This window comes from Bos javanicus, chromosome 27 (genome assembly GCF_032452875.1).
Source record: "Bos javanicus breed banteng chromosome 27, ARS-OSU_banteng_1.0, whole genome shotgun sequence".
In the NCBI taxonomy this organism is placed as follows: Eukaryota; Metazoa; Chordata; class Mammalia; order Artiodactyla; family Bovidae; genus Bos; species Bos javanicus.
Genome location: NC_083894.1, coordinates 29,225,643 through 29,244,529, shown reverse-complemented (window position 1 = coordinate 29,244,529; position 18,887 = coordinate 29,225,643). Strand labels below are relative to the sequence as shown.

The window sequence follows — 18,887 nt, the reverse complement described above, 5'->3', positions numbered from 1 at the left end:
TGTTCCTTTCAGATGTACAGCAAAATGATCCAAATACATATGTGTGTATATATTCTTTTTCAGATTTTTTTCCATCATAGGTTATTACAAGACAGTGAATATAGTTCCTTGTGCTATACAGGTCCTTCTTGTGTACCTAGTTCATGTATAGCAGCATGTTTCTGTTCATCCCAAAATTATAATTTATCCTTCCCTCCCTTTTCCTTTTGGTAACCATAACTGTTTCTGTGAGTCTGTTTTATAAATAAGTTCATTTGTATCAATTTTTTTTACAATCTGCATATAAGTGATATGGTATGATATTTGTCTTTCCCACTTCACTTGGTAGGACAATCTCGAGCTGCAATGCTCCCTATTTTAGAGCGAGAAACGTGAGAGCCCGCCACCTAAGACCACGTCCTTGCCCTCTGGACAGAAATGGGACCACTCCCTCGAACTGGCTTTCTCAAAGAGCCAGAGAAATGCTAAACAGTAACCGATCTGGAGGACGAAAACAAGGTGGCATTAATTGTTCACTTTCCTCCAGGTCCCGAGCGGAGGAGGCTGGCTCGGGGCTGCTCGGGCCAGCGCGCCGCCCGATCGTCTCTGGACTGAAGGTGAAGGGGAGGCGCCCAAGCCTCAGAGATGCTCCTCACACTCGGATGGGGCGGATCTGCAAGTAATGCCAGGGGCCGGAGGAAGGCTCCCATTGGCTGAGGGCCGGTGACGGGAGGGGCACGGGGGCAGTATAAGGGAGGGGGTGTGCGTGCTCCGTGTCAGTTTCGGAGTCCTTGGCGTCTCACCTCCGTGCGGTGGCGTCCAGGGCTCGCCTCTGCCTAGGGCTATTTCCTCTCCTCTGCCCACCGGGCGTCCCGCAGCACGCCCCAGCCCCCGGGCCCTTCCTGCCTTTCCTCCGCTAGTCCTTAGAGCCGGGAGACTTTTCTGTCTCTCTTCTCTTCTTTCCCCTTTGTGGCTCCAAAAACCTATCGCGCCGAAGCTCCCGGCTCCGGAGGGAGTTCCACTTGTAGGGGAAGGGCGGCCGCCCGCGCAGCGCACCGGCCCCTCCTGCGACCCCACCGGCCGGCGCGCCCACCCCGCCTTCCCGCCCCGCACCTGCCTTCGTTCGCCTGAGGAAGCCAGCCGAGAGTTCATTGATGCACCCATTCCAGTGGTGTAACGGTGAGTCCGGGGCTCTGGAGGGGTTGGGGGAGCGGGGGCGCAAGGGACATGGGGCTGGCTGGAGACGAGGATAGGGAGGCGCCAGGTTTCAGATCGGAGGGCTCCTTCTCCCTCTCGAGCCAAGTTTTTACTGCAATGGGACCTACGAGGAGGCGTCCTGGCGCTCAACTCTGCTCTGCACAGCGCGGAATTTGAAAGGGGCGGGGGGTCGGGAGGGGAGTGGGGATCCAGGTTTCACTCCGGGGCCTAGAAGGATCTCTCGGGCGGGCGGGGGTCGTGGGAGACGAGGGGTTCCCGGCCTCTGTGCGGCGGCTTCGCACTCGTACCCGCCTCCCTCCTCGCCTTTGTGCGCTCAAACTCTTGTTCTTTGTTGTGGTCGTCGGCGGAGAATTAAATCCGCGCTCGGGCTCGGATCTCCTAGAGGGAGCTCAAGTTCCTGGTCTGAAACTTTGCAGGCTATTTTAAATATGTATACAGTGCAGCGTGCAGGACGGGGCGCGGGGGCGGCTTCCCCTGCGCCTTTGTTGGCTTCGCACCGGCTGCTCGGGGGCTTTGTGCCCGGGGATGACGCCGGATTAATGAGCGTGCCTTTATTGGATTGATAAAGCCGTGTAGATCTCCTGGCGCCCGGCTACCCTTGAATGCAGGGCTTGCCTGGGCATCTGTGCTCACTGGCCCCAAGGCCAGACCACGGTACCAGCTCCTGTGCCTAGGTAGTGTCCGCGCCTCCAGACCCAATCTCCCCTCCCTCCCCAGCCTGGTTGATGCTAAGTGCATCTCACATTTAGGCTTTTTAGCAGTTTCCGTGACTACAGGTTGGGCTTGGGGCTGACTCCTTGTCCAGGTTACCTGAAGAGACGCCCTTCTAAGCGGGTCAGTTCAAAACTTTGGCTGCTAATACCCTCCAGTGACCCTGGGATCTTGACTGCCTTGTTCTAAAGCTTGGAGAGTTTCTGGAGAAAGGGGGGAAGGGCGGGCAGGGGCCGGGGGCAGGGAGAAAGAAGCAGCTGGCCTTATCTCTGAGTAGGGTAGGCTGGCTAGTTAGTGGGGGGGGGGGAAGAAATCCATTCTTGAGAGCAGACTCTTGCCAGATCTCGCATTAATTATTTCAAGAGGCTTTTGTTTTAAGGCAGGGTTTGGGCAGCCTGTGTCTGAGGGGCTCCCATCCCCCTCTTCCTCTAGCTGGTAGGATCTAATTTCCTGAAAATGAACCAAGCTGTGTGTGTGATCGGAGGCATAGCTGGAGTGGGGGCGGGGGTGGGGCTGGGGATGGGGGAGGACAGTGAACCCCCGCATCTGGGAAAGATTCCCGTTGGCTGGGAAAGAGAAGCATTTCCCAGATCCCCTGGTCGTTCTTGGCCAGCCCTTCTCTTGACGTCACTCCAGCTCCCAGCCCGCGAGCTGGGGGATGAGACATTCTGATGTCAAGGCTTTCATAGGTCGGGGGAAACAATGGAACAGACTTCAGGAGAAAAACCGAGGTAGCTAGCTGTCAGTGAACACTAGCCCTGCTTCTGGGCCGCCCGCTTTCATAGGTTTTTAGACCCGCAGAGCACTCGCTGCTTCATCTTTCCACTTTTTAAAACATGTGTTTATTTTTTGTTAATTTATAGTTGACTTGGGCTTCCCAGGTGACTTAATTGTAAAGAATCACCCTGGCAATGCAGGAGACACGTGTTTGATCCCTGGATCAGGAAGATTCCCCTGGAGGAGGGCATGGCAACCCACTCCAGTATTCTTGCCTGGAGAGTTCCATGGACAGAGAAGCCTGGCGGGCTGCAGTCCATGGGGTCGCAAGAGAGTTGGACGCGGCTCAGCGACTAAACAACAACACAGTTGACTTCCTATGTGGTGTTTCTTTTTACTTCTTAAAGTGATGGAGAAAGGACTGTTCTCCGACTCCAGGGAAGAAGCAATCCCTCCCCGAACACCTTTGTGATAAATATCTGGAGCCTGTCATTCCTGGGGTTAAAAATTCTTTCCTTGTAAATTTAGATAAAAAGCTACAGCACTGTCAGCTTTTAGCCCAGTGTATCTTTTGTCTACTTTTTTGATCAGAATGCAAGCAAATGGACCATCTCCTCTTAGCCATGAAGCTCTTCTCACCCACACCTCTTTATCATAGAAAGTCCCAACTCGCTGACTCAATCCTGGAGCCCCAGGGAAAACCTCTCGGCAAAATCAGATGATCAAAATAAACTGATACACTGCTGAGGCCAGAGTGCCTTCAGAGTGCATACATGCAAACCCTCTGTGTTATCTTTGGTCATTGCCATGCAAGGGAACCAAATGAGGTTCTTTGGGACCCTATGGATGCCAGGATACAGCAGAGGAAAGGTACATGGTGGAATTTCCCTGGTGATCCAGTGGTCAACAGTTTGACTTCCAGTGCACTGAGTGTGAGTTCAGTCCCTGGTCAAGGAACTGAGATCCCACTTGCCTCCCAGCCAAAAAACCAAAACATAAAAGCAATACTGTAACAAATTCAGTAAAGACTTTTTAAAAAAATTTAAAAGGTACATGGAGAGTCAAGGCAGATGGAGGATTAGACTCTCACAGCATCAGCTGTTGATGAGACGGGGCCGGGGGAGATGTACGTGCCTGGTGGGAAAGAAGCCTCTTTGGCATGGAGGACAGAGTTACCTGGAAGACAATCCCAAACACCATTTTTCAGAGTAGACAAAAAGTTGTTCCTGCCTGGCCAGTCCACCATGGTGTCTTCCCAGAAAAATCAATCTCCTTTGGCCCACAGAGATCAAATATTTGAGCGGAGGGTGAAGAGGTGGTGAAAACTTTCTAATCCATGCTGGAGGCTAAGAAGCAGGGGGTTAGCAAAGTTTAGTAGCTAATTAATTTTTTCCCAGCTTTAACCCGAAAGTCTCTCTGGACAAGAACTACTTTTGCTTTTTGTTTCCCCACAATGTCTAGATCAGTGTACAAGTCAAGCCAGCAAGCAGTACTTGTTGGTTGACTGGTCACCCGTCAGCTGAGGGCAGTTTCTGGGCAATTTTCCCAAACTTCAGTCTCCTTACTTTGAAGCGGGAGCTTTTGCCAAGAGGACTAGGTCGCCTTGAGAAAAATCAGGAATTACTTATCTGTTAACCAGTTACTGAAAAAAAGCCAAACGTGAGGGTAAGTGAAGTCACTCAGTCGTGTTCTACTCTTTGCGACCCCCCTGGACTGTAGCCTATTGGGCTCCTCCGTCCATGGGATTCTTCAGGCAAGAATACTGGAGTGGGTTGCCATTTCAGTCAAAGTACGAAAGTTTGCTATCCTCAGACCTAGGAGTGCTCAGGCTCGTTAGAACTCTCTGTCTCTGATCTCAGAATTGTATGTTGTTGTTTAGTCGCTCAGTCGTGTCCGACTCTTTGCAACCCCATGGACTGCAGCATGCCAGGCTTCCCTGTCCATCACTATCTCCCTGAGTTTGCTCAGATTTTTGTCCGTTAAGTCGATGATGCCATCCAACCATCTCATCAGTCACACATCTACTATGTACCACACACACCTACTATGTACCACACTTTCCACGATGGAAATCTTTGTGTCTGTCTTCTTCCCTAGACTGTAATATCATCTAGTCTTTCCTTCCTTTTTCCTTCAGTGTCTGTCATGGTACTTGTCGTGTAATCAGTGTTTAATGCATGTTTGAGTTAAATGAAGCTGATTCTAGGAACTGTAGGGCAACCTAAGACAGTCAACTGAGAGTGCTGGAGCCAGAACATGTGATACAGGCTGTGAGCCCTGTAAAATTCGAGCCGGGGTCTGGGCTGGGGGGTGAATATCACAAAGACCAGCCTTGGGGGACTTTGGGAAGGGAGAGAGAGTTTCAGGCAGAGAAAGCTGCATGAGCAAAAGTTTGGAGGCAGGTGAAGACAGGGTTGGGCAAGAAATAGAGAGGAGACTCGTTCACCTTGGGTGATGCTGGGGGATACTGAGTTGGGGAGGGAGAGAGAGGACCCAGCGCATTCTTGTTTGGGAGCACTAGAAGCCTGAGTTTGGTAGATCATAGTAGAAAAACAGAGTGGGAGGATATGCCAGACATGTGGGCTAAATTAAAGGAGGGACTAGACATCAATTAATAAGGACTTGGAGTAGAACTGGGCTCCAAGTGTGTTTGGAATAGAGACTTGGCAGGAGAGTTGGCATACAGTCTGAAAGAGGTTTGGAGGGGGCTTGTTATATTGGTCACTAGATTGATCTCAGGGATGAAGAGGGTGGAGATGTGTGAGGTCAGAGATGACTCCGGTCTTTCAAGTCAAGTCTTCTGTGGAGTTGGGGTCACAGCCTTAATTATGGTATAGCATTTCAAAGTATATTAATGGCTCCTAACCACAATGTCAGGAAAGCACAGGAACCCGTATTGAAGGCCTGAGTCCTCCTCCCCCCTCTCCCTACCCGCCCACCCCGCCACGGCTTGTGAGATCTTAGTCCCCACCTCCCCACTCCCCTCACCCCCACCAGGGACAGAACCTGTGCCCTCAGCAGTGAAAGTGCAGAGTGCTAACCACTCAACTGCCAGGAAAGTCCCCGTAGGTCTTTGAAGCCAGGCCTTCTTAGCTGTTTGACTATAGGCGTTATTTAATGATTGAATCTTTTTTTTCAAACCCTGTGGAGAGGGCGGGGAGAGTACATTTCATGGTGATGTTATTACAAAGGTTCAGTTGGTAGCATGAGATGTGTTTGGCTGGTAGCGTGTGTAAGGGCTTCCCGGGTGGCTCATCGGTAAAGAATCAGCCAGTGCAGGAAACTCGAGACATTCGATCCCTGAGTCGGGAAGATCCCTGGAGAAGGAAATGGCAACCCAGCATTCTTGCCTGGAGAATCCCATGGACAGAGGAGCTTGGCATGCTACAGTCCGTAGAGTTGCACAGAGTTGGAAACAACTGAGTGAATGAGTGCGCACACACACACACACACACACACACGTATGGTGAAGTCTAGCCTTCCTGTCCCAACACTTTCTGAAATCCAAGACTCTGAGGCTTACCTTTCAGATCACTGATATTTTTGCCTGCTAGCAAGAAAAACCACTCACCTGATTTATGGTTAATTCCTTTTTCTTTTTTCCCCCTTATAACCATAATAGACAATTTTCTAACCCTCAGGACCAATGGTCCCATGAAGTAGCTCCAGGATTGATTTTTCCAGCCACTTGACAGACAACATCTTTCATTCCTCCTCTTTCCTTGTCTTTTCTGCCACCAGCTTTATACTGAACTTCCCTCTTACCAGCTGTAACTTGGCTTCCACCATTCCAAATGCTTTGGAGAGATGTAACCCAAGAAAGGAAAATCTTGTCTTTATAGCAGATGTTCTTCTTTGTTTTTCTTCAGCCAGAACCTAATCACGTACCTTTTTGGTGGTGGTGTCATTTAGTCTCTGTGACCCCATGGACTATAGCCCACCAGGTGCCTCTGTCCATGGGATTTCCCAGGCAAGGATACTGGAGTGGGTTGCCATTTCCCTCTCTTCTCCAGGGGATCTTCCCCACCCAAGGATCGAACCCCCATCTTCTTCTTTGACAAGCAGATTCTTTACCGCTGAGCCACCAGGGAAGCCCAATCACATACCTACCCCAACACCAAACCCTGGCAAAAGCAAGGTGATTGTCACCTTCGGATCAATCAGGGTTTATTCCTGAGTCACGTGAGTGAAGCTTCTAGTGGCCACCTGTGCTTCCCACACTGAAGGGACCTTGTTAAAACGTAGATTCTGATTCGCTTTGATGGAGGCTGGCTTGAGATTCTGCGTTCTGCAAGCTCTGGGGACGCCACTGCCATTAGCAGACTGCATGGTGAGGCTTTGAGTAGAAAAGGGGAGGGTGGCCAGGAAAAATGAGCAGCGGCTCCCCCTCCCCCACCCCCGCCACATTCTGGAACGCGGGCCCAGACTCAGAGTGAACAATTTCTATTCTGGTCTGGGTGCAGCCTGGCTTCTGGAGCAGGTGGCTTAATAATGACAAATGACCTTTGCAACTCCGCTTTGCCATTTACAAAGCATATTTCTTACACCATAGTCTTCGGTCGCCTCTGCACTTTGCTTGTTTTCCTGTGGCAAAGGGGAGCTTTTCAGCAAGGTAATTTCTCAAAGATTGCGTAGCTAGGGAGAGGTGGGATTGGAGCCCAGATGGATGCTTCCTCACCTGAGGCTCTTCGTCTTGCTAGTGCACCCTAGGGGCTTCTACCGGACGGAAGTGAGTTTTCCACTTCCACCCACTGCCCGATTCCTTGATCCCCTAGAAGGAGGTGCAGGTTGAAGTACCATGTGTAGGATCCCGTTTCCTAGATTGATTAAATCATTTACCCAAGATCATGCCACTAGTGTTAGGTCGAGGGTGTAAATGTAAGTCCCTGGAATGTAAATTGGTGCACCCAGTATGGAAAACAGTGTAGAGATTGCTTAAAAAACTCAAAGTAGAGCTGCCACATAATCTAGCAGTCCCACTTCTGGGTATTTACCCCCCAAAAAACCCACGCCTTCAAAAAGATGGTTGTACCCCAACGTCATAGCAGCACTATTGACAGTAGCCAGGGCATGGAAGCAGCTGAATGTTCAACACGTGACTGGATAAAGAAGATGTGGTTCACACACACACACAGACACACACAGACATACACACACACACACACATATATACACACACGCATACACATGCACACATAGACACACACAGACATACACACACAGACATGCACACACACACATATACACATACACGCGTGCATACACACACATATACACACAGACATACACAGAGACATGCACGCACACATACACACACACACATATACACATACACACACACACAGAGACATACACAGACACATACATACACACAGACATACACCACAGAGAGACATAAACACACAGAGAGACATGCACACACACATACACACATATACACACAGACATGCACACACACATATACACATACACACACATACACACACAGAGAGACATACATACACGGAGACATACACACACAAACACACACATACATACACAGAGACATACACACACAGACATACACACACAGAGACATACACACAGATATACACACAGACATGCACACACACAGACACACACATATACCTTACACACATACACACACAGAGAGACATACACACACATATACACACAGACATGCACACACACAGACATGCACACACACATACACACACATATACCTTACACACATGCACAGAGAGACATACACACACACATACACATACACAGAGACATACACACACATATACACACAGACATGCACACACACACACACACACACACACACATACCCACAGACATACACACACACAGACATGCACACACACAGACATGCACACATGATATTGGGTTCGTCCAAAAGTTCATTTGGGTTTTTCCATACAATGTTTCAGGAAATACCCAAACGAACTCTTTGGCCAATCCAATATAATCATGGAAAACTACTCAGCCATAAAAAGAGAAGAATGAAATAATGCTCTTTGCAGCAACCTGGATGGACCTAGAGATTATCATACTAAGTGAAGTGAGAAAGACAGAGAAAGACAGATACCATACAATATCACTTATATGTGGAATCTAAAATATGACACAGAGGAACTTGTTTACAAAACAGAAACAGACTCACAGACGCAGAAACAATAGAAAACAAGCTTACAGCTCCCAAAGGAGAAAAGGAATGAGGGAGGGGTAAATTAGGAGTTTGGGATTAACAGATACCAACTACTGTGTATAAAATAAATAGCAAGGACCTACTGCAAAGCACAGAGAACTGTATTCAATATTCTTTAATAAGCCATCATGGAAAAGAATATGAACAAGAATACATATATGTATATGGATATCTGAATCACTTTGCTGAACATCCGCAGTGAACACCACATTGTAAATCAATTATGCTTCAATTAGAAAAAAGTAAGTCCCTGAGGGAGAGGCTTGCCATGTCTCGCTGCATCCTTGCTCACGCAGAGTGGCATCAGCCTCGGTAGTAAATTTCCCACTAACATAACACTTGCCCTCTCCTGTTCTCTGCAGGGTGTTTCTGTGGCCTGGGACTGGTGAGCACCAACAAGTCCTGCTCAATGCCCCCCATCAGTTTCCAAGACCTTCCCCTCAACATCTACATGGTCATCTTCGGCACGGGCATCTTCGTCTTCATGCTGAGCCTCATCTTCTGCTGCTATTTTATCAGGTGAGTGGCTCACTGTCTGACCTGGGGTCCCAGGGAGGGGGAGGTCCAGGAGGTGGCGGCTATAGGTAGGGTGAACCGAGCGAGCTTCCTGTTGCAGAGTCACCAGCCTCCAGCCGGGGCTCCTTGCTTTGAGGACAAGACTTAACCTGCCGTTTGCTGGGCCCCTGAGGCCTGCTGTTTCTATTTGCATCAGCCTATCCAGTTGTCCAGCACATACAAGGTCAGCATGGATCAGCCTGCATCCCGCCTGCTGGCCAGTTCCTCTCATGTTGCCTAGAATGACCAAGTAATATCATCAGTGGTCCCTCGCCATCTCTCTCCACCCACTCACACCCTCTGGGTGGCCAGGGCTAAGGGAGTATCATTCCACCAGTGGCACGACCCTCTGCCCTCCTGGGAAATCCTGTTATCATCCTTCCAGATGCTAATATTAGCAAGCTGGTGTCTGCAGAGCTGCCTGTTTGTACTGCCTCTTACGTTTGAGGGAATAAAAACTGAAAACCGTTACTTCTTATCGCGTAGGGGTCCAGGGAAGGATTGGAGCTTAGCAGGGCGAGCCAAGCTCCAGGAACTGTTGTCTTTGCTTCTAGACAAGGGAATTGGTGGCTATCTTCTATCAAAAATGTAGAGCATGCCTGGTATTCAGGGTGGAAAATACAGTAGTGTTTCTGAACTAGGGCACCCTATGGGTATTAACAATTCCTCATTGTGTGGGTCTGTCCTGTGCATTGGGGAACATTGCACAGCCCTGACCAGTAGAATGTCATGGAGCCATTGTGATAAAACCAAGCCACACGCCCACACACAAGCATATGATTACCCAACACCTGGGTAGACGGACGTCAGCTGGGGTGTCTAGTATCTGATCAGATCACCTAAACAGATTAAATTAAGACGAAGGCCAAAGGAGTTCCCATTCCCCACAGAGATATCCCCGTGGGTTTGAATGGCTCGCCTGGCGGGAGGCTGGAGGGCTATCAGAAGCTTGTTTAGCAGATGCTTGTTCAGATTCCTCAGGCCGAGGAGCCCCTTCTTAAGAAGGGGAAGTGCCCTGGGGCCCTGCTCTCCTTTGCTTCTCATCCACTGCCTCAGCCCTCCTTCTTTTCTCCAGACTTTAAAAAGTCCCCGGGACTGGAATTTTCCACTTACAAGGCTTTTTTGCAGAGAAGGTAGTGGTTTATTTTCCCCTCTTGTACCACTGAGTCTGAAATTTGCATCTCATTAGTAAAGTGAGGGTGTGGGTAGATTTCCGGTATCTCAACACCCTCTTCCACACCCGCCCGCCCCTTTCCCCCAGCTGAAGTTTTCTTCCTCAAACTTTTCGTCTTCCTGACCAATAACCACCTCGCTCTCCGCATATGAAGCAATGTATGCAACTCCCCGGAGACAGAAGGTGGAGGCATACCCAAGATTTATGGGCGATGCTGGCAGGAGGCTGTAAAAGCAGGCTGTGTCTGGCCCCTACACACACACACACACACACGCATGTATGCACATCCCTGCCAGGCTGCAGAGGTGGTCAAGAGAGGAAATTGTACAAAATCACTCTGAGCCGGTAAGTGGGAGACCCAGCTTCATTTCCCAGTTCTGCCATTAACAGGTGTGATCTTGGGGTTTAAGCTCCTCTTTGCCCAGGACTTCCTTGTGTGCTAGGCACCGTGCTGACCACCTTATGAAATGTTCATCTGCCTTAGTCCTCAGAACTGCCCTCCAGTTTCAGTATTAGTCTGCTTCGTAAATGAGGAAACTCATGCTCAGCCGGTTAAAGATGAAGTCCTGTATCCGGAAAAATGGTGAGATGGGCTTGTCCGATGACAGTTAGCAAGGGTCTTTCGGATTCCGGATGTTGGCCTTCCCAGATTCTTATTCCTTGAACAGGATCATCTGGGGCTCCCGTGGCCACCCGCAAGCAGCCAGACGCAGTGGTGTTGCAGAACGGGCTGGGAGCTCTGGGTACGACGGGTTTATTTTTTTTTTTTTGCTTGGCTGGAGTTGGTGACCACATGATACCAGAAGCTTTCCCCCTGCCGTGGGGCTGCTTGGCGCCACCTGTTTTCCTTCTGCAGTCATCTGCCCCTTCACCACCCTGCCCTCTGTCCTGCAGCCCAAAACCGGTGTGACCCTGGCGTCTCATGGTTCCTCAGCCTTGCTGGTATGTGGCAGCCTGGGAGCGCCTATATATAGAAAGACACACAAGCACAGAAGCCACTTCCTCTGCCTGCGTCTCGGTTTCCTCCTCAGCCAAAATAGGCCTGTGACTCCCCGCTCCTGACCTGCTGAGCTCATCGGCCCAACTCCCCCTCGCTCCGTCTTCCCTGACCCCCCGCCACCCCCCGCCCCACCCTGCCGCCAGGAGCAGGAGCTGATCTCTGCCCTACACAGGATGGAAGGGGCCCCGTGAAATACAAATCGGGCAGGAAAGAAACAACTCTTTGCAGGACTTACCCGCATTGTTTGTTGCAAAAGGGGAAAAGCCAGGAAGCGCCCACTGGCAGTGGCTTGAAATGGGCTCATTGAATTCAGGGTATTTTTAGCTGCTTTGCTCACCCCAGCAGCTGAGAAGGCCACCTGTCCCGAGTTGTTGGCACTCCATCCCCGCTGGGATGGCCCAGGATCTCTGCTTTTTTGCTCTCGTTTTCCTTGCAACCCTTTTGGCCCCGTTTCATCCCAACCTCTACCTTCCTGATATGGAAATCTACAGGCAGAGTGAATCTAGAGCGTGACTCTGAAGCCTTCACTGTTCCAATTGATGGTCCTGGGCTCTCAGAGTCAGCTTCTGGAGAATCCTTGGGTAAGACCATTAAATGGAGCCATCCAGACAGAAGGGCCCCCAGGCGTCCTATGACAGAGCAAGCAGAAAGGCACTGCGTGTGCTGCCTAAGTGTAGCCACGCTGCAGGCGAAGTAGGCGCGGCTCTGGAGATGTGACATCCCCTCTTTCTGAGCCAGGAAGCCGGCAGGCTTCTCGCCACTTCCTTATTAACTCTGTACATACCTGCTAAAAGAGCAGCAATCTGTCCCTCAGAAGGCAGCTCTGGGCGGCCTGGCAACGAGAACACGTTTCTTCTTCCCCAGATGAACCTAGTATCAGGCAGGTGGCCCTTGATCATTTAAGTGCATCCTTCCCCGCCCCTCTCATTTAGAAGTGGGGACACAGATGCAGGTGTGTACAGGAACGTGTGCAGGTAGGGGTAGAACAGTGGGAGCACTGGTTAGACCCTCAGCCTGTCCCTCCAAGGACCAGAAACCCCACTCCGATGAGAGAGGAGTCGAGGGTCGGGGGGCAGACAGCGGCGGTGCTGCCTGGTGCCCAGCCTCGAGGCCGAGGGACACTGGCCCCACCCGTCCCCTGACCTCCTGTTAGGAGCCGTGGAGGTGGAGGCCGCCGATCTTATCTGCCCCCAGGCTGTGCACCAGGCTTTCTGCATCCTCCTTTGCTCTGGTTCCAGCATCTCTGCGTTGCTCTTGGAGCATCTTACCTTGTGCATGCCCTTCAAATAAGGCTAGTGATTGAAGATTTTCTTCCTCTAACTCAGACCAGCTTTTTTTTTTTTTTCATGCCAGCTATTACAGGCTTTGCGGGTCATATGATATCTGTCTGAACCACCCAGCCCTTCTGTACAGAAGCAGTCATAAAGTATAAGTGTGGCTGTGCTCCAGTAAAATTTTATGGCAAGCACTGAAAGTTGATTTTCATATAATTTCCACATGGCATGAAATATTCTTTCAATTCCTGCTTTCAACCATTTATGAGAGTAAGCACAGTTCTGTAACCAACAAGGACCTACTGTACAGCACACAGAAGTCTGCTCAGTGTAACCTGGCAGCCTGGATGGGAGGGGAGTTTGGGGGAGAATGGGTCCATGGATATGTATGGCTGAGTCCCTTCGCAGTCCACCTGAAACCATCACAACAATTGTTTGTTAATCTGCTATACCCCATGACAAAATAAAAAGTTTAGTTAAAAAAAAAAGAATAAGTACAGAGCTTCCCTGGTGGCTCAGTGGTAAAGAGGCCACCTGCCGTGGAGCAGACACGGGTTTGGTCCCTGAACCGGAAAGTTCCCACATGCCGTGGAGCAGCTAAGCCCGTGCACCGCAACTTCTGAGCCTGTGCTCTAGAGCCTGAGAGCTGCAACTGCTGAGTCCACATGCTGCAGTTGCTGAAGCCCGTGCACCCCAGAGCCCCTGCTCCACAACAGGAGAAGCCTGAGCATCAAAGCGAAGAGTAGCCCCCACGTTCCCGCAACTAGATAAAAGCCGTCGAGCAGCAACAGAGCACAGCCAAAAATCAAATAAATTAAATTATATATATATAGGAAAGTACAGTTCTTCCCTTCTGGGCCTTATGAAACAAATGGTTAGCTGGCTTTGACCCTCAGGAAACCATGATTGGCCACCCCGGTCATAACCTGGTGGTTCTCTGATGTCTTCTTCCAATAACACAAATCTTTGGTAGAAATGATTCCTGGGAGAGAAAACTCTATCTGGTCCCCAGGTACAGGAGACCATAGAGCTCCCTGCACAGTTCAGAAGATTTCTCTCACTGAAAATAAAACAGCAAAAAAAAAAAAAAGTTATCAGTGCATCATCTCGGTCTCGGCCATTGGCACAGTGAGCCATTCAGAAAGTTGGTGGCTTGTTGATTGAAAGGGTGTTTTCCAAAACCCCATCCTATGCCCAGGAGCATGGTGTGTGCCACCTGATTGTGAGGCTGGCCACAGTTTGTGTTAAAGAGCTCGGGCTCTGTCATCAGGTCGACTGGTTAGAATCCAGCTCTGCTGCCAGGCAGCTCTGAAGTTTGGGCAAGTTACTTAGCTTCTTTGGACTCCGTGTTCCTTGTCTGCCAAGAAGCACGTCTCTCCCTCTGGAAGGTGTTTGAAATTGATGAGTGCGGATATGGATCTATATCGGTAGAGATCGACGCCTAGGAAATCCCCCATCACAGTTATGCTCCTGCCATTAGTAACGGCATGTTCTGGCCATTGTGTTCTGACCATTGAGAGTCCGGCTGTATGCAGGCCACCAGCTTGAAACAAAAAGAGGAAAACAAAGAAGGGATTGCCTGTGTTGCCTGGTGCTGTGAAGGGGGAAGAGTGTGCTCTGCCTCCAGAATACTTGTGTTCTCCGGGTGGAAAATTCCCCAGGCTCAACAGATGTTCTCCTGCTGCCCGGGCTTGGAGGAAATAGCCCTCTTAAGAATGTCTACCTGGAAGTTCAGTGGTGAGGGCTCCTCGCTTTCGCCGCTGAAGGGGGCAGGTTCGTCCCTGGTCAGGAACTAAGATCCCACAAACCACGTGGTATGACCAAAAAACAAAAACAAAACTAACTTTTGCACACTCAGCAAGCAGATGGTTGATCTGTCTAGTTGGGGAGCCCAAAGGAAGTGACCTTCCAGGAAGGAAGGTGAATGAACTTTTAGGGTGCTCTGCCAGAACCCCCACCCCCAGTTGACAGTAGGTGACAGTGAGTTTTGAGGCAGTTGAACCTGAGTCTGAGTCCTTAACCCCACACTGGTGACCTGCAGAGACTTCTATGCATATTTCGTGTCTACGGGACGCACCTCCCCACCCCCAGAAGGAAGTCCCAAGCCACCGGCCTGTCTCTCCTGCTCTGAATGGCTGTTTGTGCAAAGGCATAATGACTTCCTCTCTCTCCTCTTTCTTGCTCCCCCCAGCAAACTCCGGAACCAGGCACAGAGCGAACGATATGGATATAAAGAGGTAAATAAAGTCCTCATTTTGTCCTAAGACCTCTCCCCGCTCCACCACTACTAACCCAGCTAGAGATGGCCGGGGGAGGTGGAGGGAACAGGGCAGGGGCAAGATGAAGCTGGCCTGTTCTCCCCTCGTGCCTAGGGAGAGCGGGGGTCTCCCTGGGTGGAGCTGGGGGCTCCCTTCCTCGGCTGATACCACCTGGCTCCGTGTTTGGTTTCTTCTGACCCCAGGTTTCCCCTCTTTTTTCCCAGGTGGTGCTTAAAGGAGATGCCAAGAAGTTGCAGTTATATGGGGTGAGTGCCCTGGGGCAGCAGGCGGGGCGCCCAGCGGGTAAGGCAAACCTTCTCCAGGTCTGAAGACCTTTTTAGGAAGCTTCTTAGTCCCTGCCTTCTCGTCTCCTTGGGCCAAATAGAAGACACATCCCAGGAGGTGATCAATATGCAGGATCTGTTATGTCTGGGACTGGGGCTGGCAGAAAACAAAGGGGGTCACCAAAGGGTTTGGGTACATGGTGACCTGTGACCCCAGGAAACCTGCTAGACGTAGTCTTACTGGGAGGGCAGTATGACCACCCCGGGCCAGACTGCACTACCTTTCCCTGCTCGGTGTCCCCATCTGGGTCCGGAAGGGGTCCCCTCTGTGTGTGCTCTGTCCTGGCGACTGTGGGTCTGACATGCAGGTCCAACCCTGTAGTTCTCCCCTGTTCCCCTCCATTCTCCCCCCCACCCACCCATCACACCCACTTTCTGGGACCCCTCAACTCCCAACTCCTTCAGGACTAGACCATTACTTCTTCCTTTCCCACCTGTGCCTTTGGGGTCACCTAACTCCTGTCCCAAGACTTCCGTCCATAACCACATGCACTCGTGCAGAGAGCGTGTGTGTGGTTGTCCGGGTGTGGGAAGAATCATGGATCTCATCATGCATAAGACTAACCTGGACATGGCCTCATTTCGTCTGTCTCTTTGGGGTCCATAGTCACGATGTCCCCAAGTTCTGATGTTTCTTAAGCTCTCCTCCAGAAGAGGAAATTCAGCTGGGATTGAGGGGTTAATATACTAGGATGCAAGGCTGGCTTTAAAGAATGGAAACCATATACCAGAGCCCCATCCTTACCTCTAGTTATGGCTAAATGCCCCCTGGTTGAAAGTCTTAGGCTAGAAAGACTATTACAAAAAAGGATGAAATAATGCTATTTACAGTAACACGGGTGAACCTAGAGATTATCATGCTAAGTGAAGTCAGAGAGATAAATACCATGTGATAACACTTACATGTGGAATGTAAAATATGATACAAATGAACTTATCTACGAAAGAAAAACAGACTCACAGACACGGAGGGCAGATTTGTTGTTGCCAAGGGAAAGGAGGGTAGAGAGGGGCGGATTGAGAGTTTGGGATTAGCAGATGCAAACTGTTATATGTAGGCTGGATAGACAACGAAGTCGTATTGTATAGCACCGGGAATATATATAGCACACATATATATATATATTATATACTGAATATATATAGCATATATTCAGTATGCTAAAATAAACCATAATGGAAAAGAATATGAAAAATAACATGTATAACTGAGTCACTCTGCTGCACAACAGAAATTAACACATTAACAATTAAATGCTTTTTATCTGTATTATCTGGCATGGGAGCCACTAGCCACACTGTGGTTGTTGAGCACTTAAAATGTGGCTGCCGTGACCGAGGAACTAACCATTTAATTTCATCTACTTGGATCAGTCCGCCGTGGAGCATGGCTGCCACGTGTCAGGGTTAGTCCTCTCTTGGGTGGAGATGGGGTAATGTGACTGAGGATTCAGGGGGAGGCTCCTCCCCGTCTCCCCTCACATGGCTCTCTCTTCCCACAGCAGACCTGTGCCGTCTGTCTGGAAGACTTCAGGGGCAAGGACGAGCTAGGTGTCCTCCCGTGCCAACACGCCTTTCACCGCAAGTAAGTGTCCATCGTGGGGCTGTGTCCAGATGCCTTGGAGCGAAGAAAGCAGGGAGCATCTTCTAGAGGGGGGCTTCCCAGGCGATACAGTGGTAAAGAACCTGCCTGCCGAGAAGGAGACTCGGGCTCGATCCCTGGGTCGGGAAGATCCCCTGGAGAAGGACATGGCAACCCACTCCAGTTTTCTTGCTTGGAGAATCCCATGGTTGGAGGACCCTGGCGGGTTACAGTTGGTGGGGTTGCAGAGTCGGACATGACTTGGAGATGGAACAATAACAACAGTCTTCTAGAGGCTCCAGTCCCTGCCCTTCCCACACACCCCTTGCTGATGCCCTGCATCCTGTCTGCACACCAGGCAAGCCGGAAGGGTTAGACCAGGGCAGGGATGGAGAGGTGCTTGTCTTGGGAAGCAGTGGGGCTCTATGAAGGGGCAGCCGGAGCACGCTGGTATCTTTTTAGGGAGTAACAGGTCGGCTTTTGCCCGCAGGTGTCTGGTGAAGTGGCTGGAGGTGCGCTGTGTCTGCCCCATGTGTAACAAGCCCATCGCTGGCCCCTCCGAGGCCTCCCAGAGCATCGGGATCCTATTGGATGAGCTGGTGTGAGCGCTGCCTCCGTACCAGGCTTGAAGGAGACCTCTAGCTTCGTGGGTGCCTGGTCCTTCCTCGCATCCACGGTGAACAAGACTGGCGGGTGGTGAGGGTCCCAGTCACCTGGAAGGGAGGGGATGCCAGGCTGGTCTTCCACTGTAGAGTGAGACCAGACTCACCCACTTCTGCCTCCCGAAGCCTTCCTCCCTGTTACCCCGTGCTGATGGCCTTGCCTTGCCGGGACTGGACTCTGCCTGCATTGTCCCTGCTCTGGGAACAGAAATCCAATCCTGTTTAGCCAAGAACTTGGAGTTCACCCTGCCTTGAGGGTTTCCCTGAGGAGGACGAGCTGCCCTGATCTCGAAGAAGGGGTGTGATGAGCTGTGCCCCGCCTGTGATCCCCCCCACCTCCTTGCCACCACTTCCCGAGGAAGGTTAGAAGGCAAGGGGGGAAAGACGGAGGAACCAGGCGCCTCCAGTGGAAGCCGAGGAGGCTCTATAGGAAATCGGGAAGTGCGTGGACATGCAGAAGAGTCAATGTTTACACGGGACCTGCAGAAACAAAGGCTGGCCGGCCGGCCTGCTGACTACGGTGTGGGGGTCGGGGGGGTGGCTGGGGGGCAGCCCCAGCCCTCTCCTAGCATCTGAGGTGCTTAATCCGTTCACTGTTCCTCGGTTGATCTCAGAGCTTCCTATTCCATGTTGGGGTTTGAGCGCCCCTCCCCTCCCCTCCCAGAGGAAGGGCCTTTTCTACACCCAGGTGGATTCCCCAGGGTTTTTTTTTTCTTTTTTCTTTTCTAAAGGAGCAAAAAGGGGCCTGGGGATGAGGGGCTGTCTGAAGGTTAAGGTCGCGACGGACACCCTCTTTTCCTTTGTAAATAGTATTTTTATACTTCATCCTCACCATCTCAGGCTTTATACATGGAATCCCCCAAATGGAAGGACTGGGGGCTTTCTCTGTTCCTCCCCCCAACTGGGTGAGGGTGGGAAAAAGGTATGTATTTAAAGAAAATGAAATTTAATAACAAGTTTCTCTAACCTCCTGCCTGTGGTTGTGGCCTGTGTCTGTTGGCCTTTTGGTGCCAGCAGAGGGAACAGAATCCTCCAGCAGCGTCCTCCCACTTCCCCTGTTCCCAGAGCGGACACGCACACAGAGGTTCCTAATCCTTGCCAAGGAGAATTGGTATCAGGTTAGTATCTGTCTGGGCTTCCCAGGTGGCTCTGTGGTAAAGAATCTGCTGCCAATGCGGGAGAGACAGGTTTGATCCCTG

General features: G+C 50.7%; 1 protein-coding gene across 4 annotated transcripts; it reads left to right on the top strand.

Moving 5' to 3' along the window:
• The first annotated feature begins 743 nt into the window (after positions 1-743).
• On the top strand, positions 744-18,654 carry RNF122 (ring finger protein 122). Of its 4 annotated transcripts, none has more exons than XM_061404450.1 (6): positions 744-1,158; positions 9,202-9,358; positions 15,034-15,079; positions 15,325-15,366; positions 16,950-17,029; positions 17,517-18,654. In XM_061404450.1, exons 1-6 carry the CDS (start codon positions 1,134-1,136, stop codon positions 17,629-17,631), a joined length of 465 nt encoding a protein of 154 aa, XP_061260434.1. In that variant the 5' UTR covers positions 744-1,133; the 3' UTR covers positions 17,632-18,654. The 4 variants fall into 4 exon arrangements, with proteins under 4 accessions (XP_061260434.1, XP_061260432.1, XP_061260431.1 ...); XM_061404448.1 differs by having other exon boundaries at positions 16,947-17,029; XM_061404447.1 differs by lacking the exons at positions 744-1,158; positions 9,202-9,358 and adding an exon at positions 9,377-10,913.
• Positions 18,655-18,887: the final 233 nt, after the last annotated feature.